We start from the raw sequence: 22,765 nt of genomic DNA, 5'->3' as shown, positions 1-22,765 counted from the left end.
CTATTGTAGCTCTATTTGCTACCTAAAGAGCGAGTGATTGGTAGATGATCGTTGGCATGTGCTCCAGAAAGAGAACTTATAGCTATAAACAGGCTAAGAGCATCAATTTTACTTCATTCCCAATAAGGACAGCACTGTTTTGTTATTCATTCCAGAGGTTCATTGGTATAGATGCCTCAATTCCCAAGACAAAACAAGGACAGTTTGGTTTGGAAACAATATACTTACAGGCTGTGATGATCATCTAAACTAACCTATTTCTCCTCAGTTCCACAATAAGAGTTACACTCGCTTCCCCCCCACTCGCTCTCTCTTCCCCCCCCGCTCAGTCGCTCTCTCTCTCTCTCTGCCGCCCCCCACCCCCCCCCCCCCAGTCGCTCTCTCTCTCTCTTCCGCACCCCCCCCCCCCCCACCAGTCGCTCTCTCTCTCTTCCAACAGCAACATGCCCTCGAAAAAGCCTCGGCACCGCCGGGCACCCCCAGATATATATATATATATATAAGATCGGATAGAGACACACATATATACAGTGCTCACAATATATTATAGCTGCAATATTTATGATAATACTGTTAAAATTACAGGGAGGATATGTCCCAAGTGGCAGCCACAGGACATAAATCGCTCCACCTGAAACTGAAAAGTTAGCATTAAGTTTTACAAACTTTTTTTTAAACCCACAAGCACCAAGTTCTATAGAAGGAGGCGACCCCAGTCAGTACACTGTTGGAAAACTGAGGGCCAAGGTGATGTTCGTTGAATGTTGAGCAGCTATTGGTAAATAAATCCTAAATCCACCAATAGCAGTGTAGAATACAGGTCCGGACTATAGTGGCACGCAGGCGCGAACTATCAACACAAAGTACTTTTGTCCCAGGCTGCTAGCAGCAGTGCTCGGACTATCAATCCTCGGTTGTGGGAGACTCCAGACCAATCTGGGAGAATTGACAACTCTAGAACTCCCTATAATTCCTAACTATCCAACACTTGAATACTGTTCTTCCACATCGAGGAAGACTCTTGCTCTTCTCCGATACTCTTGGACAGAATTCAAGAAAATGCTCATCGGTTTCATCATATGGTCATTCTGCTCTGAACGTTCCTGTCCCTAAATTAAAAACACTCTGTCCTACACACTTTTTCTCCTCTGTGAAAAATTAAAAACTTAAATTTGTCACTCATCTCCCTCCCTTCTCCAATGTAGTAACAAAATTTAAAACCCAGGCTTCACATCTCCATCTCAATTACTTCATCGCACTAACCTATTCCTTTTAACCTTGCTGGTGCATTGACCCCAACCTAAGCTTCTCAAAAGGAAAAGAATACACCCATTTTCTATACAAATTTTACCTCTCTCTGAATTTAGTGAATACATTCTTACTGAACAATAATGGCAATTCCTGAAATTCACAGAATTAAATTGTAGTACAGGTAGACTATCCTTTATCCGAAAACCTCGGGACCAGCCGTGTTTCGGTTTTCGGAAAATTTCGGATTTTAGAAGACTAGGAAATTTGTCGGGGGCGGTCGGGGGGTCAGGGTCGTGCGCACGACTTACGCTGAACTAAAAAACCTTCGGTTTTTAGAGGGTTTCGGTTTTCGGAAGTTCGGATAAAGGGTAGTCTACCTCTATATATATTGTTCTTTGCCTTCTAAAACATGAATTGCAATAGCTCTCTCAGTCAGAAATATTTAATAAGATCTGTTGCAGTACAAACAACTGCCGCAAATCATTGTTTAAAGTTACACTTACATTGTTTTTCTTCCTTTGCTGGTTAACAGCTGCCTTTAGTGACTCCGTTTCTTGGTGCAAAGAATCAATCTCCTGGTCTTTTTCTGAAAGTCTAAAAAGAAATAAATAATTAAAATGTTGGCATCGAATTCTGTTCCCTTCTGCAAATGATTGCCCACAGTACTGAATGTGAATTGTTGCACAGCGATGTTTTTACATTTAACTTCAATATAATCATTAATTATACAATGAAGGTCACAACCACACACAAGGGTTATTTTTTTGCATGCGGATGGATTTGAGGGGGAAAAGCACAGGGAAGCATTTTTACATCAAATGGCTCGGCCTTTAAATACTCATCATTTCAGCTTCCTTTCAATGTTGTACATAAAGCCCTTCACATTACTACTTTGGGATTTTTACTGTAGACAGTAACTGCTGAGGAAGGATGCATGTATCATATCCAAAGGCAAGACGCATCCTGGCACTTGACCAGAAAGCAAGACTTTTACATTTATATAGCGCCTTTCACAACCTCAAGACGTCCCAAAGCGCTTTACAGCCAATGGAGTACTTTTTGAAGTGTAGTCACTGTTGTAATGTAGGAAACATGGCAGCCAATTTGCACACAAGGTCTCACAAACAGCAATGTGATAATGACCAGATTATCTGTTTGTGTGATATTGATTGAGGGATAAATATGAACTTCAACAGGTTAGGATAAAACTACACTGAAAGTCTTAGTTGTAAGTAAAGAAAGGAGAAACTTGGGCTTTTCAGCCTGCAGAGGGGGCAACTGGGAGATGATGTTTTAGAGTTAAATGAGATAGTTAAGGATACGGAAAAGACAAGTCTGGAAAATCATTTAAAATTAAATTGCAAGAGTAGGTCAAGAGAACATGGGCTCAAACTAATAAAAGGTAAACTTATGACTGTTATCAGGAGGTTCTTCTTCACACAGTGCAATTAACCCATGGAAAGGACTTCCAGATAGAGTAGTGGATGTGAAAAACCTGGAATCATTTAACATTAGATGCCTCAATGGGGGGGGAAATAGTAGGGTCTTTCTGGAGGGATAAAAGACGATAGGCGGAATGGCTTTCCTCATCTGTAATTATCTTGTGATGAAAGTGGGCTGCCAAGAAGAGGGTGGAATAGGAAAGAACGATTAGTATCAAGGCAGTGAAGACAGACAGTTAACCACATTCAGAGGGCATGATGACTGACAAAAGTAATCTGCGTGCTAGGGATAGGCTATAAACAAGATTGTAGGGTAAAGTGAAACACTGTTTCAAAAACCATGTTGCATTTAGAATGCACCTTTAAATGTAGAAAACAAATGTCACATGTGACTTAGAGGGGAAAAATTAATTCACTAACGTACCTTGGGACAATTTCAGGCACCTATCAGCATCAAGCAGTACCCCAAGTCAGAAATAGCACTGCTGCATGCAGAACTCCTCCTATCTACCCAACATAGCTTAATTATCAGAGGAACAGTACTCCATCATCCTCTTCTCTCCCTACCCCGACTCACAATTGTCTCTCCCTACCCCCCATTTTCCACACTCTACGGCCTGATTTGCTACTTTAATGCAGAATTAGACACAATTTTGTGCTATAGGTCCACCTCCAATAGGACTGCATTGAGATTGCCCAAATTCATTGTACACTGGCCCCATACAGCCAGAGACTTTCATCCCAGGAGTATAGTTGGTTTTTAAACTCTGGCATGAAGAGGCGAAAGAGCATGAAAAAAACATTTTACCACCAGCTCCCTCAATTAACCCTTTAAGCACAGAGGGAAGTAAAGAGATCTATTTGTGAAAGGAGCCTGTCAGCTGACAAGACCTGGCAAACTAATAGCACAATATATTTGTGTAACGAAGTAGTGCATTATTAAGTAGGACATAATTTTCCACTTGGCATATGCATAAATTAAACTAAGCCAGTATCTGATGAGAAGGCAGCTATTGAAAACTGTGATTCTTATCTGATCGTGCCAAGTTATTATGGAAATAAAAATTTCTCTGAAACAGGATAAAGTAAAATTGTCTCTTATGGCTCACTTACACATTCAGCAGTACTTTACTCTTGAGCAGTGCAGAGTCCTGTTTCAAGGGAATAAAAGTGCTTTACAATCAAAACCCAAAGTTATACGTACAAGGCATGCATACCACCACAGTAGCAAGTCAGCAACTTTCATATCAGAACAAATATTCGATACAAGACATAGCCTGCAAATAAACTACCTATGGTCATGCTCGAATGAACAATATTTTTTAAATAAACTTTTATTCATGAAAAATAAAGATTTTGTAAAGTCACTATACAGTTCTATCACATGGTACTTATAAGAGAATACATTAGCACTTTGGGGTTGCCAGTTAAGATGTGTACAAGTTGGGAGCAGCATGCTGTTTTGTGGGCAAATATGTCCAAATGGCTGCAGAGATAGTGAATGCATTGGTTGCAATCTACCAAAATTCCCTGGATTCTGGAGAGGTCCCAGCAGATTGGAAAACTGCAAATGTAACGCCCCTATTTAAGAAAGGAGGAAGACAGAAAGCAGGAAACTATAGACCAGTTAGCCTAACATCTGTCTTTGGGAAAATGCTGGTCCATTATTAAGGAAGTAATAGCAGGACATTTAGAAAATCATAATAAAACCATGCTGACTCTGCTTGACTGTATGAAAGGGAAATCATGTGTGACAAGTTTGCTGGAGTTCTTTGAGGATGTAACGAGCAGGGTGGATAAAGGGGAACCAGAAGATGTAGTGTATTTGGATTTCCAGAAGGCTTTTGATAAGGTGCCACATAAAAGGTTACTACACAAGATAAGAGCTCACAGGTTGGGGGTAATATATTAGCATGGAGAGAGGACTGGCTAACTAACAAAGTCAGAATAAATGGGTCATTTTCCGGTTGGCAAACTGCAACTAGCGGGGTGCCACAGGGATCAGTACTGGGGCCTCAACTACTTACAATCTACATTACTAACTTGGATGAAGGGACTGAGTGTAATGTAGCCAAATTTGCTGATGATACAAAGATAGGTGGGAAAGCAAGTTGTGAAGAGGACACAAAGCGATACAGATAGACTAAGGTGAGTGGGCAAAAATTTGCCAGATGGAGTATAATGTGGGAAAATGTGAGGTTATCCACTTTGGTAGGAAAAATAAAAAAGCAAATTACTTAAATGGAAAGAGATTACAAAATGCTGTAGTACAGAAGGATCTGGGGGTCCTTGTACATGAAACAAAGTTAGCATGCAGGTACAGCAAGTAATTAGGAACGCAAATGGAATGTTGGCCTTTATTGCAAGGGGGGTGGAGTATAAAAGTAGGGAAGTCCTGCTACAATTGTACAGGGTATTGGTGAGACCACACCTGGAGTACTGCATGCAGTTTTGGTCTCCTTATTTAAGGAGGGATATACTTGCATTGGAGGCAGTTCAGAGACAGTTTACTAGATTGATTCCCGAGATGAAGGGGTTGTCTTATGAAGAAAGCTTGAGCAGGTTGGGCCTATACTCATTGGAGTTTAGAAGAATGAGAGGTGATCTTATTGAAACATATAAGATGTTGAGGGGCTTGACAAGGTAGATGCAGAGAGGATATTTCTCCTCGTGGGGGAATCTAGAACTAGGGGCATAGTTTCAGAATAAGGGTTTGCCCATTTAAAATGGAGGTGAGGAATTTCTTCTCTCAGAGGGTCGTGAATCTGTGGAGTTCTCTACCCCAGAGAGCTGTGGAGCCTGGGTCATTGAATATATTTAAGGTGGAGATAGACAGATTTTTGAACAATAAGGGAGTCAACGGTTATGGGGAGCAGGCAGGGAAGTGTAGTTGAGGCCAAGATCAGATCAGCCATGATCTTATTGAATGGCAGAGCAGGCTCGAGGGGCCAAATGGCGTACTCCTGCTCCTATTTCTTATGTTCTTATGTCCAGAGTAGAGAACTTGAGAGAGAGAGAGAGAGAGAGAGAGAGAGAGAGAGAGAGAGAAACATTCTTCTTTGGATGCGTGGAATGGAGATAGCATGGGCATTAAAAGATCTTGGCCAGTCAATGGTTTTATGTCAATTTGAATAACATTCCCAATTAAGTTTATTACCTCAGCAACATGGAGGATCCAGAGACCCTGTGCAGAGCGCAATACTTCGCTCATACTTGGAAATTCCATTACCCAGTGGTGTAAAAACTAACTGTTACATTCTTTTGTTCAAAAAATTCTCTGTTTTGATTACAAAATGTTGACGTCTTAAAACTATCAGCCATTATAGCTGGGTAAGATGGAAATATCATACTTAAAGATTCTCAATACTTCAATGACATTGCGTAAATATAAAAAGTTATAAAAGATACACAAGGGAGATGAATATAGCGTACCATCTTGACTAAAGCCTTACCTGTTCATTGGTTTTATCGTACAACTGCCGAATCTGATTTTTCAGGACGCCGTTTTGATGCTGAAGATCCTTTTTTTTTTTTTTAAAAAGTAAAAAAGGGGATTTTAGTTTGAGCTACAAACTAAATCATAGCTTATATACTATAAAATTCAGTCATATAGTGAACAGTACTCCTCATATTACCTGCAATTTTGTCACATAGCTAGCAACTGTTTCTCTACTATCTGTCAGTGTAGCCTTCAACTGATTAATTTCTTGTTCTTTTGTTTCAAGTCTGCAAGTAAAATCAAGGTCAGATAACCTGTGCATTATTTTAAAAAAACTTTTTAAAAACAATTTTGAAGTGTACTTACATAACTTGGGATTCTTCTTTCAGATTTGTTTTAGGGGAAACCTAAAAAATGTAAAAATTCACAAAATACATGTTTAAATACAATTTTATAACATGGACAGTCTTTCTAGGCCAGAAAATAATTATCCTTAAAATGTTTTACAACAAGCTAAAAAATACTTTGCTAATATTGCAACTTTCTGGAAAAAAATGGAGTGATTTTAAAAGATACAAATACATTTACGTCCGAACTCCAAAGAATTCCATCAAGAATTTAAACAGCATTATTAACCTGCACATCACGCAGATCTATATTTTACATCACGAAAATCATTTAAAATACAGGTAGACTACCCTTTATCCGAACTTCCGAAAACCGAAACCCTCTAAAAACCGAAGGTTTTTTCGTTCAGCGCAAGTCGTGCGCACGACCCCGACCCCCGCCCTTTCGGATAAGGGATAATGTATCCTTTATCCGCACTTCCGAAAACTGAAATCCTCTGAAAACCGAAAGGTTTCGTTCAGCGTAAGTCGTGCGCACGACCCCGACCCCCGCCGACCCCCACCCCGACAAATTTCCCAGTCTTATAAAATACCTTCTGAAATCCGAAATTTTCCGAAAACCGAAACACGGCTGGTCCCGAGGTTTTCGGATAAAGGATAGTCTACCTGTATGAGCTATTCCTGTTTATTTTAATATACAACATACATGAAATAACAGACCCTAATACAGGTTTCTGAAAATTAACAAATACTGATGAATAAAACAATGAAAAATTTCACTTTTTCTTAGATTTGGGCAAGAACAAGTTGATGGAAAAAGTATTCATAAATAGCTGAAGGTATCACCCATGCTAAAGAATGAAATACACCAACGTTATGGCTCAGGTTTTGCTGGAGCGTGCCCAGTCAGTCAAACTTGTTTGTGCACATTTAGGTTTTTAAAATGTTTGCCCACAAAGTTGCTGGAATTGTGAGCAGATAACGAGGGCAACAGGGCATCTGGGACCTTGGTGAACATTGGGACAAACAGTGCATCTCCTTAACTAATGAGATTTACGGATTGAGAAATAAACAAACAGAGGAAGGGCTGAGAAGCAGGGTGAATTCAATGTCAAATCAGGTACAAAAAGAGAAATAAAGAGGGAAAGAAAGATTAGATTGAGAGAGAGAGAGAGAGAGAGAGAGAGAGAGAGAGAGAGAGAGAGAGAGAGAGAGAAAAGGAAAAGTGAGGGAAAAAAGTGTAAATTTAAAATTTGACTTTTTTTACATCTCAAATAACCTGAAGGAATCAGACTCCACACTTAATTGTTCACTTTCTTCACCAGGCAGCTTGATTTACAATCAACAATTTTCACCTCGTTAAAATGCTACTTAACGCTGTTAATTACTAGACTTAACTTTCTGTGGCGTGTTTAAGGGACAATTAATGAGCAAATGCAGCAACTTCATAAAAATCAAGAGGGTGGTGAAGTGCCAGATGCTGTTTTCGTGAAGCGGCACAAAATCGGCCAGCAACTTGCAGCAAGGAAGAGATACCTCAATGAATTGCGAATCTCTTCTTCGCTACAAGTTGCTGGCTGATTTGCACATTAATAACAGTGTGCGCTGTTCACACGCCGTTACTTTTTCAGCAAATTCTGGGCCAGTATGTCTAGTTTATGCCTATTTCACTTAGTATGCATGGCCTGATATTGGCAGCAATAGATAAATACTGCACAAGGAACCTCTTTTTAAAACAAAAATCAGAATCAGTTATTTTTTTGGAGCTGGCTTGGAAGAGAATAAGAAGTAGAACACTGCAAATGGGTCAAGAAAATTGATTATTCGGATTCCAAATTAGAAGCTTTTTAGATAAATAGAATTTATTAAGTAGATCAGTAATCATTTTCCTACATAATAAAGCCCATCTAGATACAGGAAACTGGTTTATCCGGAGGTTGTATGGCCGGAAACCTCGCTCTAACGGCAGAAATCAGCAGCCGTTTTGGTTAGGTTTTTTTTCTTCTCTTCGCATTCTTTTAACAGGCAGGCTCTGGAAAGCGTCTTTGTAGCTTAGCAACAGCTTCAGAGACGCTTCCAAGGTACGGGCCGAATGTTTACAAGCTGTTGCTGAGCAACAGTGTTTGTTGTCAAATATGGAGACTTTCATCTCCGTATGCTTCAACGTTAACTTTGCATGTCCGGCAGTTTTGATATATCGGCAACACGCCGGTCCCGTCGGTGCCGGATATCAGAACTTTTCCTGTATGTGGTTTTCTGGGTTCTACTTTAGGAGGATAAAGTAAAGGTATCATGCTCTACGTCAGCTTTTTCATAAAGGGCAATTTGAACTGGTGTTTCATTCCATAGGATACTGACACAACAGCAACAATTTACACTTATATAGCATTCTAAAATAACAAAACATCCCCAAAGCCCTTCACAAGGCTATGGAATGAACACTGAGAAATTAGAGAAAGTGAGTGAAGATAGAAGTGACTGATGGTCAAAGATAGGCTTCACGGTGACTTTTGATGGCGGAGAGTGATGTCGCAAGCTGGGAAAGTCTAGAGAGAATTACAAAATTTAGGGGTGTGACGACTAAAGGTTCACCACTGATGAAGCTGAGGGAGGAGGCAGAGAGTCACAAGGGCAGAGTGTGCAAGCAGAGACATAGGGCTAGAGGAGCAAACTTACACTATTACAAAGCCTCTATGAATTTGCCAAAAGCCTTGCTGTGCTAAATATAAACACCAAGAAAACAAATTTCATAATAGACTAATTACCTGCTCCGCTTTTTGAAGCTGGACATTTTCTACTTGTTTCTTGAGCAAGTCATGTCCTTCTTGCAACTCCTTTGAAAAAACAGACGGTATTGTACAAATTGTAATAAATGAACCTGTTAACCAGCACATTATCACTTCATGGCACGAGTACAGCACTGCACAGTAACAAGATAGATAATGCAACATGGTATATGTAAATCAAGAAGAAAAAAATTCAAATACCTGAATTCTTTGCTCATTGTTTTCTAATTTAAGCAACTCCTTTTCCAACTGGTCTTCAACTTGCTTGATCTTTCTATCCTTCTCAACAAGACTGTAGCAGTAGAAATAACTGTTAGTAACCACATGACTTCAAACGGTTTTCTTGAATTATTTTAATATAGTACTTACGTTTCCTGCAGTTCTGCCACCACGAATGCAGAATCAGCCTAAACAAACATAAGACCAATTATCTCAAAATTGGATTCTACCAAGTGATTTACTATAGTAAAATTCTACATACTATGAAGGGCAAAAAAAATGAGCATAATTTACAGGTTGCAAAGATCATGTGGTGTACTGATCAATTCAACAGCAATCGCAAAATCTTTAGATATATATATATATATATATATATATATATATATATATATGAGGTTTTGAGATAGTATTATCCAAGGCATAACGGCAAACCAATTTTGGTGGTCTCCAGCCTACAGTTTTTACTCTTGATTATATAGTGATTCCTGCTGAAATATGTACGTGTGGGGAAATCAGGATTAAGCTCTTCTGTGCGGACTCCCACCATACTCTGCCACGGTTCACATATAAAAGAATGGTCACTTAGGTGAGATATTAACAAGCACTATACCCAAGCAAGGAATCAATGCCTTAAGGAATAGAGAAAGTTGGCACAAAAAAAAACTTATGCACAAGAACCTAAAAAAAAAACTAATCTTAATGTTTCAGACATACCCAGGTCATTCTGCTCTGAAAACTTGAAACATCATCAGTTGTTGCAGAATATTTGAAATTATTTTTATTATTGTGGGATGATAATTTATTCTCCAGTTAGTATTGGCAATTTTTCCAAAGTACTATATACATTGATAAAGGAGCAACCCATTTGACTACAATCAAGGGTTAGCCAAAGTATGTCGAGCCGTGCTCAAGTAGCAATATGTGGACTGATCGACATGGTTGGAATGAAATGTCCAGCGAAGTTATATCTAATACTTCAGTTCCGATACATTGAAGTGGAATCCTATTATCTGTTCTTGTTTATGCCTACCCAACAGACTGCGACATTGGGAACCTTTTCAACATCAAAAGCTTGGTTTAGTCTCTTTACATGGGGTTGAGAAATTCCCACGTGACTCATTTTCCCCAGATGATTAAGATTTTGCCTTCACGGCAATAATGGCCAAGAAGACGAAGATGAAGAGGAAAGAATTTGATGAATTATAAATTAAAGAATAAGTGCATCTATTTCCTTACAGAACTATCTGATCCACAGTAAGGATATACAATGCCTTGCCTCTAGATGTACTACTTTTTTAAAGTTTTTATAAAAGTACACTAAAAAGGAAAGTTTGCCACATCCACTATTGGTTAAAAAAAACTTTATAAAATACCTATGCTTGTACATACTTATTATTTGGTACATTTTATGATTTAAAAAAAGCAAAAGCAGAGATGAAAAAACTGAAAACTGCAGATTTTGGAGATACAAAAAAGGCAATCAAATTAGTCACTGACAGGAGGGCAAAAAAAGTGCGAGTAGGTAAATTTACGCCAGATAAAACTCAACGTAGATTAGTTTTACGCTAAAAGAATACAGAGCATGCTGACTTAGTGAATGTTGCTGAATTAACCAGAGAGTCCTGAGGAGATCTGGAAGTGATAAGACTCTAATCATTGTAGAACAGTAATCAATAAAACTGACTATATAGCTTTGCATTCTGTTAATTAGTAGAGTCTGAGACTGTCACACAAACTGAATAGTAACTGCAATTACTTACTTGCTTACTGATTTCAAAACCTAAATGGCGAATCTGCAATTTCAATTCATCATTTTCCTGCAGAACACCCTTTTAAAACCAAAAAAATTTTTTAAACCAAGAGCAATACAAAAATTCCTAGCGAAATGCACACAAAACACTTAAGAACTAACAATAATAACCGTTACAATATTTTGAGATTAAGTTCTTCAAGCAGGCAGGATAGAAGGCATGTACACGGTGACTATGTACTTTAGGCTGTAAACATGGCAATATCTAAACTCAACTATATCTGGAATTATTCGGTCAACACAGAAGAATACATACATGACATAACAATTTGTTTCCAGGTACACTGGAGTGACTAATAAAATTTTCACAAGGGTGGCCCTCACATGCACAATGGAAGTGCCAAATGAAAAGTATGATGCCTGAACTATAATGGGCACAGACAAATATGTAAATATCATCGAGAACAAAATAAATTGAGCTGTTTGTACTGTAATGGTTTTAATATTTACACCCTTCAACATAGTTTTAAATTAGTATGAAGTATTTATGCAAGACACTATAAATTGACACCATGCCAAAGACAGCCAGAACAAAAAGCTTTTTGATAAATCATATTCTATTGTAAACTTGATTAAAAATTTAAAGGGTGAATATAAAATCTTGATTATAAAATATCCATTTAAGAATGCATAAACAAGTTTATATAGTTTTTAGATGATCCAACATTAAAGAAACCTTGCAGAGAAAATGATTTTAACACTCATTTTTAAAAAAGCAGCATAATGAATGAGGAATGTGGTGAGGCAGCACACTGAAGCACCAGTCACTCTGTCAGAGGTGTGATATGGGTTTGCACCGACAAATTTCCTGCTCAGAAGTTCCCACTCTCAGCCTCACTGAGATTAGAATGATGTCCAGATGCTCCCTGCAGGAAGCAAGGTCGTGTTGAGGTAATCTCACATAACTGCATGCCAGTTGAATGAGACACTGGTGGTGCCTGACAGCAGGTCACCTGTTCTCTCACTTCCGATGAGAACAGGGAAGAACAAGAAACAAAAGGTAACTGTAAAAAAAGGGATTTTGTTCTGTCCCGCTTTCTAGTTTCTTTTTAAAGAATGATTTAGAAGCCAAAACTAGACGGTCACTAATTCTGCCATGATGAATTTGGGTTACCTGAATATCAGTCATCTTGCTGGCAGCTGCTTCTGTACTGTCTGCCAATGCAGTTTCCAAAGATTTAATTTCTTGTTCTTGCATTTGAATTCTTTAAGCAAAAGAAAACTGAAGTCAGAGAAGCTATATTCTTGACCAACTAATGCTTCAACATACTGAAAAGATACTTACAGTTTCTCAAGATCTTCCAGTTTTGGTGTAGTAGAAACCTATGGATTCAGAATGAAGTTGTATCAAAATTCAGAGTAATAATCTTGCGTCACCAAGTGGAGAATATTTTTCTTAAATGCAAGTTTACATCAATGCAGACAATCTTCCAAAACCAGAGAATGAGAAAATATTTACTTGCCAAAATTTTTAAATGGAGGCACCACCACCAAATGCAGTTTAAACTGCCGCATTCTTTTAGCACATTAGTACACATAAGGACAGATCAATTATGCAAGGCTCTGGTATATCATGGCTCCTTTAATATGCATCTTATTGGAAACCTGCACTGCGTTATGAGTCAAATGCAAAACATCGAGACAATTCATTACCTGCTGAGCATTTTGTACTTCCTCCCTGAGCATCTCTTTTTCCTTTTGTAAAGCCTTTGGAGGACAAAACAAATACACTCTTACAAATGACACTGAAGATACAGCACGTGGAACTTGAAAAACAATCGCATCATCACTGTATGGGCAATTACAGGAACGTGGAAATTACTGGAATGCATAGTGGTTGGCACAAATCCATTTTTAAATAAGTTAAAGATTGAATACCTGAATTATTTTCTCGTTGTTTTCTACTTTACAGCACTCTGACTCCAACAGACCTTCAATTGAGTCCATTTTTTCATTCTTCTCATTAATGCTATTGTTGAAGAAATAGCTATGAGCATATGTAAAAAAATAGCCCTGAAGTAGATTACTACTGCTCAATAACATAGTACTTACGTTTTCTGAAGTTCTGTTATCATGGACGCAGAAGAAACCTAAAAATGTTCACGGTAGCAAAAAACATATTGCATTATTTCCACTGTAAAATCAAACGGATTAGTTATACCCCTACGAAGCATCTTGGACAACAAACATGACATATTGTCCAAGTAAACTCATCTATCTTCAATTCAAGTCACAAAATAGATTTACAGGAAACTTTTTTTATCCGGCACTGACGGGACCGACGTGGTGCCGGTTCATCAAAAATTCCAGATCACCGAGTGCTATAGTAAAAGATACGAGAGCTGAGAGCTCCGTATAAAGCAACAAACCCTGTTGCTTAGCAACAGGTTCAGAACAATGGCCACAAGTTACAAGCGTCTCTGTAGCTTAGCAACAGCTGCAGCCACACCCTTGCACAGCAACAGATGGAGGAAGGCAAGTAATATGAAGTATGAACCGACTCCTGAATTTTGCCGGTTAACTGAGATTTCCGTTTATTTAGGTGCCGGTAAATCGAAAGTTTCCTGTATCAGCAACTCTTTCCTCTGAATTATCTTACAAGTATGAACAGAGAAAAATAACTGCATTTCCTAATAGAGAAATTGAACATTTTTGTGCACTCTTCTATATCATCACAACATAACCCTATTTCAATGTTAAAATGTTTTAAAAATTGAACAAGCTGGACCAGTTCAGTGAGATCTGCCTCTCAAGTCCTTCACTTTCACCCATTCTAGCCTTTCACTCAATTTTCTCTACATAGCTCTTCATTTTGGTGCAACTGACTTAATTCAGTTTACCAACTTAACACATCAAATCAAAACCATTTCTAGCTCCATGCTTCTTTGCAAATTCTCCCTCATGGAACTAGATAATGGAATTGTAAATAGGTAAGCAACAGGCCACAATAACATAGGAATTTTCATTAAGCACAACTTCATCACTCTTGAGCAACTAAATTGCGCTTTATACACAAGTCAGTATCAAATGTAAAAATAACCCATGGCAATCCATTACATTCAGTATTTCACAAGCTGCACTACAAAATAAATGTGGATCAATTTTGTTTTGCTTACAGAGAGGCATAGGCAAAAGAAATTGGTCACTGAAATAAGGCAGTTTTGAAGGCACTATTATATGCCACATAAATAGCAGCCTCAGAAACTAGGGTAAATGTACGTCAAAGCTCCCAGATCAATTGCAAAGCAACAGTTTCATACAAAATGAACAGTTAACTGATTCAATTCCAGAGTGAAATTTAAAAGACTAGCATAAATCTGAAATACCACCAGCAGGTATCTGTTTGACATTTCAGCACTGAAGATACGATTTTGGTACTGCACTGCCAAAAAGCCCCCCCACCAGAGTGCATTTTTATTACATGGTATAGCGTTACAGGGATTTTCTGGTCAAATTCCATAATTATGTGCACGTGGAAAGGATGGGGCAAAGAAAAGAAAAAAAGTTAAGGTGGGGGGAAAAAAATCCTCATGCAGAAGGTTTAGAAACAAGCTTCCCCAGCATTGATCCAGAGAATTCTATTATTTAATCAATACTTGTTTGATAGCATTCCCCAGATAATGTGAGGAACTCCAGATAGTGTTGGGAACCCCACCTCTGCATTAAAAAAAAACCTTATTCCCGACAGTGACCTGGAACAGTCCAAGTTGGTTGAGCATTCCTGAAATCGCGCAAAACAACTTGTAAAGGCGCTTGGAGTATTGAACCAACATAAAAGCCTGTTCCCAGACACTATCTCTGCTGAGCTGGGATTCCCTAAAGGGGCTCTCATGGTAACTGCGGAAGACCCAATAATTTCTTATTTGGAAATAACAACAGAAAACGTTGGAAAAACTCAGCAGGCCAGGCAACATTCGTGGAGAGAGAAACAGAGTTAACGTTACAGGTCCTGAAACGTTAACTCTGTTTCTCTCTCTCCACGGATGTTGCCTGGCCTGCTGAGTTTTTACAGCGTTTTCTGTTATTTTGGATTTCCAGCATCCGCAGTATTTTGCTATCGAATTTCTTATTGGAGTTCAGATTAGGGCACTAGCTGGGGGGATGTTCAGGTGGAAGTTCATGGTACAGGGAGTCAGGAGAGGCAAGAGACCAAGTAGCCTTCAGGTGCGGAGCACAACACCACAGACCTTGGAGATGGGAGGACATAAAAATACGTAAAGATATAACAGGAAGGTATGACAGAAATAGTGCAACAGGAGGAAATAATTAAGGGTGATTAAATAGGAAGTGCAACATACAAAAGATTTTTTAATACATTCTTTGTCAATGCACAGAAGTCCACTTTTTGCAGCTTTGCATAAAAACAAAAATGCTTTAGAAAAGCTTTATGAAACACATAGCAATACACTATTTGCACATCAGAAGACTCCTTTCTTTATTATAATATACTAGAAGATCTCCTGTGGCATTGCACATAGGTGATCCAGGACTTGGAGCAGAGTTTCTGACCTTTACTGCAGTTTGCTTGCACCCCAGTCACAGTGGGTCACTCACCCATTGCTATCTCACAGCAAATTTTAAGCAACATAACTGAAAGCAAACTAAAAATATTACATATCTTACTGGCATTGAAAAATTGCTTCATAAATACGAGTACAGTATTTACTCATCAGTTTACAAAATTTGCTTAAGTTGCAAGTAATCCCTCAAAAAACCTCCTCAGTATTTGTAATTATTTTTGTTCTACTGTGCAGGGTAAACTTCTTGCAGGCATTTTGATCATTAAATGGTTATTTTTGAATACATTTAATGATTACAGCCCCCCCAGAATTGTATAATGTGTTAAGATAACATATTTGTATCTGTATATACTTACCCGAGTGAAGAAAATTGATGGCTGAAAATAGTGAGAACAATTTGATTGCTCTGTTTTGTGACAGCTGCTAGTTAAAGTGAAAAAAATTGATCCATTTGGGTTTGAGAGAATAGCTGGTTCACAATTGGTAGCTTTTACTATGTGTCTGTTAGCTCAGGATTGGTAGCTTATCCAATCTGTTTGTAGATAAGTGATACAGTATGGCTAACAGTGGTTATCTGAGCTAGTGTGACAGACACTTGGCCTGTTCAACACATTCTAAGTGTGCTACATGTGCATTCCATGCACAGCCCGTGCACCCTAGTTGCAAGACATGAAGATCTAGATATAAAACATCAAAATGCTTCTAAGCTTGTACAATTTAAGCTCAAAGCCACAACAGAATTTGGTTTGAAATTGTAAATAAAATGAACTATTAGCTATACTTTACCTGCTCAGCGATTTTAATTTGAAGCCCTTGAATCTTTTGTTTTAAATTTCTACTTTCCTCGTACAAGTCCTTGAAAATGGAGTGTAAAATACAAAAGATACAGAATTTAAAGTCGGTTCATGTGTCCAATTTAGAACGTGCAACAATCAGAAATTTCTGGGTTCAATCAATATCTATCTAATTGCCTATTAAAAATATCCTCCATTGTGAAAATTATTCTAAGAGTGGTGCACTCAACCTACTTGCCCCACAAATATTTAACAAAAGTGGGCCCAGCTCATCAGTCACTGTACCACATATTGCCATTACAAATCAAGTGAAGCTACCACAGCAAAAGTTAAATGCAGTATCCTTGAGCTAGTTGCATTTCACAATAATAATACTTGCTGAAAGACAAAAAGTTTTTGTTTTAACCAGTAAAGAAAGTTCACCGACTCTCCTTTGACAGCTCGGGCCATGAATAATTTTGTTTAAAAAGTCTCTCATGCAATCCAGAGTCTGTGCTGAATTAGTTGATCTACAGCAGGAGTGAATGTAGAGACACAACTGTCTGTGGCTAGGGAGAAATTAAAAAAAACTACAGGCCTTCTAGAAATGAATGCTTTCAAGTGACCCTGCTAGGAATGCATGGACATAGAGCAAGGCCAGGAAGCCCCAGATTTGCCTGGAAATAGTGAACATCTGGACTGACACATGAAGATCCCTGACAGGGGTAAAGCTATACTCCAGCAAAGCAGACTGGGAGAAGGGGAAATGAAAAGTGGCAAAAAAGGAAAAAAAACTGACTCTAGTAACTTTTTTTGTTAGCATTTAAATGGGTATAGAAATTATTTCTGCCAACCAACAGATGGGTGCTTGCACAAAACTGGGAATAAATGTTATTTTTCGCTTCTACAATTTCTCACAGGCACAAGAAATATGTGCGTCATGGAACTAATCTGCATTGCTAGCTCCAAGGTAAAGGAAAGAAAAGGACAAGTATTTATACTGAGGTGTCTTTCACCACCTCAGGACCTTCATTGGCAGTAACTTTTGAAGTGTAGTCACTGTTGTATTGTAGGAAACAAGGCAGCCAATTTGCGTACAGCAAGGCTCCACAAACAGCAACAAGATACATGTCCAGATGGAGCGATAAATATTGGCCAGGACACCACAAGATCTCCTCTACTCTTCTTCAAATGGTGCCATGGGAACTTTACGTCCACCTGAGTGGGTAGACAGGACCTCAGTTTAATGCCTCATATGAAAGGCGGCACCTCAGACAGTGCAGTACTCCCTCAGTACAAATATCAATCTGCTCAAATCTCCAAAGTGGGGCTTGAACCCACAACCTTCTAACTCGGAGGCAAGAGTGCTACCACTGAGCCAAGGCGGACACCATTAGGCAATTACATTTAATACATTTTATCATTGTGTTTCTGGTAAGGAATTGACTCTCTGCTTAGGTCAGGGGATGGCTGAACATCTCTACTTGGCATCTGTTGGTTATTTTGAACTGAAGATAGCTCAACGCTGCAGGATACTGATGTACTAATTACTCCTAGATTGGCATAAAGCATATTTTCTACCATGATTAACTTACAAGGCAATTTTAGCTGGACAGGCACTTAATCCACACCACTCACCCCTTTTATTGGCTAGTTTAAGAGCATCACAGACAGAAGTCTGAAAATTAACTCTATAGCCGTCATGTTGGTAAGATCATGTTTTCTCTTCTCTCCCTCCACCACTCACACACTCCTAAAATATTTATGATCTCAATGAGTCAGAACCACAAGTTGTCTCAAGTTTTAGTGATTAAGTGTAACTTCTACCATCCCAACAACCAACCAAGGCTAACTGGGTTATTATATTCGAATGTCTGAAATTAAAGGGTGTTTAAACTCTAAATAACATTGTAACTGGAGCCACGTTCAAGTTACAGCTTAAAACACAAGACAATCTCTTCATTACTGGCGTGCAAGTAACAATAGGACCAGAAGTGATGCATGGAGTAACCCACGGCACCTTCCCATGCAAGCGCAGGAGATGTACACCTGCCCTTTACCTTCCCACTTCCAGGGCCCCAAACACTCCTTCCAGGTGAAACAGCAATTTACTTGTACTTCTTTCAATTTACAGGAAACTTCGCGATATCCGGCACCGACGGGACGCCGATCTATGAAAACTTCCGGACAGACCAGCGCTAATGTTGAAGGATACGGAGGTTTTCATCTCCGTATCTGACAACAAACACTGTTGCTTAGCAACAGCTTGTAAACAGTCAGCCCGTACCTTGGAAGCGTTTCTGTAGCTTAACAGCTTCAGAGAGGCTTTCCAGAGACTGACTTTTTTTTCTTCTAGCATTTTTTTTAAACAAAGAAAAAAAACCTAACAAAACGCAGATTGGGTGACCACTTTGCGGAACACCTCCATTCAGTCCAGAAGCGTAACCCCGAGCTTCCGATTGCCTGTCACTTTAATTCTCTGCTCCACTCTCACTCTGACCTCAGCCTCCTACACTGTTAAAATGAAGCTCAAAAGTAAACTTGAGGAACAGCATCTCATCTTTCGATTAAGCACTTTACAGCCTTCCAGACTCAATGAGTTCAACAATTTCAGATCATAACCTTTGCCCCCATTTTTTCGGACGGCAGCTGTTGATGGTGCAATTCTGATTTACACCTCTTCTAGACCCATCTTTATTTGTCCGATTACCATCTCCTTCTGCCTCACACCATCATCCCTTTTGTCATTTAATCTTTCCTGCCTTCCACCCTATCACAGACCTTCCCTTTTGTTCTTTCCTCTCCTCCCCACCCCCCTTTTCCCTGCCTCTGCACTTGCTTAAAACCTGTAATATCTTTAACTTTTTCCAGTTCTGACAAAAGGTCATCTACCTGAATCAACTGTTTCTCTCTCCACAGTTGCTGCCTGACCTGGAGTATTTCCAGCATTTTCTGTTTTTATTTCAGATTTCCAGCATCCGCAGTACTTTGCTTTTGCATGGAGTAACTAATCGCTCATTAACATTAAAAAAAAAATTTTTTTAATTGGGTAATGATTTAACTTCACCGCAAACAAAAATTCAACCAAGAAACCAGATACAGTAAACTCTTGTTTAAACAGCTCTTAATCATCCAGAATACTTTAATAACCGGCAAAATAGATAACCGGTAATCTTGCCGAATCCATCCAGCACTTGATTTGCTGAGTCTCCCATGGTGGCCGAGTTAGTCAGTGGTTTTTATTTTTGTTTGTGTTAAAAATTGCCTTGGTAGGTATACCTCTCTGTTATCCAGAATTTTTCATCAACTGGCACCATCCTGGTCCCATTAGGTGCCAGATAAGAAAGAGTTTACTGTATCTTAAATTACAGCTAAATTTGTTTTACAAAACCAATTTGCTCGGAGATGGATAATTTTGCATCAAAATGATATGTTTGACATACCTCAATTTCTTCCCCTTTGTTTGCCATTTGAATAAGTCCAGTTTCTAACAGCTCTTCAACGGTTTTTATTTTTTCATCCCGTTCTTGAAGACTGGTTAAAAAAAGACATATTAAACACATACAAGTGCAACAAAATGATTCTGGTTTAGACTAAATGAGAAGGTGACTCACCCTTTTTGCATCTGTTCCATCATACATAAAGCTGAAGCCTGCATGCAAAAAATATGTATTAAGAATTGGGAGTTTTTAAGAACCTCCTAAAGTCTAAACATGCAAAAGTGAGTCATCACTCTGAACAGCATACTCTTATATCATGGTTAATTATGGGAAAATCTTCAATATACTTGTCCCTTCAAACCAATATGTGCAATTCCATGCTGCATTCTGGATAAGCTTTTTTATGGGGCTTCTTTAGATTCAGCAAATGAGTCCATAAACACCCATTTTTATATTTTTCTGTTCTGCAATGAAACCAACATCATAAGCAATTCTGAACTATTATTGCAGAATTTTGTTCATTGTTCCGAGAAACCATGCTAACAATAGGACAGTAGGAAGACAGAATTAAAAACATACAAATCATATATCCTCCAGTGCCAAATAAACAAGCAAACACTTTAAAATGGTGCACTTAGAATGTGAGCAATGCCAGTCACGTTTATTGCTCGTCCCTTGTTCCCCTGAGAATAGCAAGAATAAATCACAAAGTGATGTCATGTGTAACCCAGACTGGGTAGGGGTGGTAGATTCCCTTCCCTGAACCAGCTGGGTTTATAGGACAATCCAGCAGCTTTCGCAGTTAGTTTTACAGATTTATTGAATTTAATTTCACTACCTGAACTCAAACTCTGGGTTGCTAGTCTAGTACTGTAACCATTACACTAACGTAACAGTTCCAAAGTCAAAGGTTAATTGAACTTATTTTGTTCAACAGGAACTCCAAATTATTAGCACAACTTTAAATGTTAAAATATCCTACCTGCTCAGACGTCTGAACCTGCAGCTTCTGCACTTCAGTCGTTAAAGTATTTTTCTCTTTCTGCAAACTCTAAGTATTAAAGAAAACACATGATAAAACAGAAGCATGACTATATTATATTCTTGGTTTATCAATCAATTAATATGAGTCTACCTTTTCAGGGAGGGGAGGGGGGGGTGTGGAAGTAAAAAATAGAAAATGATGGATTCCACCCCCCCAAGATGAGACAGGTCAGTCTTAGGAGAATAAAGGAAACTTTCGATTAACCGGCCCCTAAATAACCAGAAATGTTGGTTAACCGGCAAAATTCAGGAGTAGGTTCAGGTAACTTTTATTAGTCCATTTGTTGCTGTGCAAGCGTGTGGCTGCAGCTGTTGCTAAGCTACAGAGACACTTGCAACTTGTGGACGTTGTTCTGAAGAACAGGGTTTGTTGCTTTATACGGAGCTCTGAGCTCCGTATCTTTCACTATAGCGTTCAGTTATCCGGAATTTTTGATGAACCGGCACCACGTCGGTCCCGTCCGTGCTGGATACCAGAAAGTTTCCTGTATATCATTCCACTGCCAATACCCAGAATTGCATCACAAGAAACAAAGCTCCAGCTCAGCAATGTTTCCTACCCCCAGAGAATCCCAACTCCACAAATAGGATTCCACAAGTAGCCAAATTAACACAGCTCTAAACTCATTTTCCTCGAGTCCCTTTCATTATTGCAGTTTGGCAAGGTTTCAAATTTGGGACCCAGAGACACAAGAGCTGTCGCCATTATGACTGCATTTAATCGCGATGGATTATGAATTCAGTTGTATTCAAAACTGTAAATTTAGATAACTATAAAAAAAATGAAAAGGCCTCTTGCCCCACTTATCTCAATGCTTCTGCAGCATGCACCTTACTATTCAAGTCAGAGTTACAAATGCTTCCATCCAATCTTTGTTCCTGTTTAAACTGTTCAGACCTCTATTGAAATTGAACAGTCAGGGATTCAGTCAACCTACCCTATCACTGACTCGATAGGAGCAGACCTGCAGGAAAGGTACCCGAAAGTGGTTTGTCTCGGTCTGGGGGCAAACAGGAAGTTATTTTTATTTTTAAAGTCTTTTATATTACCCTATAGGAGCATAAAATCAGTGTAACACTATTTGTTAGCTGATGGATAATGGGTCAGTAACTTTCCCCTAGACATTTTCAATTTGATCAGTAAGCCTCAAATGAATAAAACATATAGGAATGATAGACTGAAGAGAAAACAGAGTTGTGCATCACCAAAGGAGAAGAAATGTTGCATTCATTGAGCATTCTGGGACCAGACGAGATTGTGTACCTCCTTCTAGCTAATCTGACCAAGGTCATTTAGAGTTACTGTTCATTTTCTGCTGGATATTAATTTCTCAGATTAGCTTTCTTTTACAAAACAGGACACTAGTGTTATTTGATCTTTGCTGACTAAACATTTTAAAAATGGGACCTCCACATATATATTTTGCATTTGATAAATCTGATCGAAGCTACTTTTCTTACTTGTCCATCAGATGACCATGGTCATTGTTCTAACAACAAACGCTCCCAGGTCATAAATCTCTGTCAAAATGACCCACCCCTTTCACTAAAGGCTGCAGAACAAAAACAGTCATCTGGCTCATTGTACACTTGCTTCTTATTTTACAATAGGAATGTGAAGATGCAGAACTAAGAACATTTGACAATTTGGATGCAAAATTTCATCATTTAAAGAAGTGTGAACAGGATACATG

The 22,765-nt window shown here is 38.7% G+C and overlaps 1 protein-coding gene across 5 annotated transcripts in view; it reads right to left on the bottom strand.

The window, feature by feature from the left end:
• The window catches only part of ktn1 (kinectin 1), a 133,125-nt gene that overhangs the window by 39,980 nt on the left and 70,380 nt on the right, over positions 1-22,765 (bottom strand). For all 5 annotated transcript variants that reach the window (XM_086003246.1, XM_086003242.1, XM_086003245.1 and 2 more), the window contains exons 15-32: positions 21,010-21,078; positions 20,202-20,239; positions 20,031-20,121; positions 16,601-16,669; positions 13,347-13,384; positions 13,173-13,263; positions 12,948-13,001; positions 12,580-12,617; positions 12,409-12,499; positions 11,245-11,313; positions 9,635-9,672; positions 9,467-9,557; positions 9,245-9,313; positions 6,499-6,539; positions 6,329-6,419; positions 6,146-6,214; positions 3,807-3,844; positions 1,755-1,845 (exon numbers count right to left, since the gene is read on the bottom strand). In XM_086003246.1, coding sequence (XP_085859372.1) covers positions 1,755-1,845; positions 3,807-3,844; positions 6,146-6,214; positions 6,329-6,419; positions 6,499-6,539; positions 9,245-9,313; positions 9,467-9,557; positions 9,635-9,672; positions 11,245-11,313; positions 12,409-12,499; positions 12,580-12,617; positions 12,948-13,001; positions 13,173-13,263; positions 13,347-13,384; positions 16,601-16,669; positions 20,031-20,121; positions 20,202-20,239; positions 21,010-21,078 — 1,176 coding nt within the window. The remainder of the gene's footprint in view (positions 1-1,754; positions 1,846-3,806; positions 3,845-6,145; positions 6,215-6,328; positions 6,420-6,498; positions 6,540-9,244; positions 9,314-9,466; positions 9,558-9,634; positions 9,673-11,244; positions 11,314-12,408; positions 12,500-12,579; positions 12,618-12,947; positions 13,002-13,172; positions 13,264-13,346; positions 13,385-16,600; positions 16,670-20,030; positions 20,122-20,201; positions 20,240-21,009; positions 21,079-22,765) is intronic.

This window comes from Somniosus microcephalus, chromosome 12 (assembly GCF_052327205.1).
Source record: "Somniosus microcephalus isolate GS21.2 chromosome 12, FLI_Smic_1.0, whole genome shotgun sequence".
Lineage (NCBI taxonomy): Eukaryota > Metazoa > Chordata > Chondrichthyes > Squaliformes > Somniosidae > Somniosus > Somniosus microcephalus.
The sequence above is the reverse complement of the archived record's forward strand: the minus strand, read 5'-3'. Positions and strand labels throughout refer to the sequence as shown.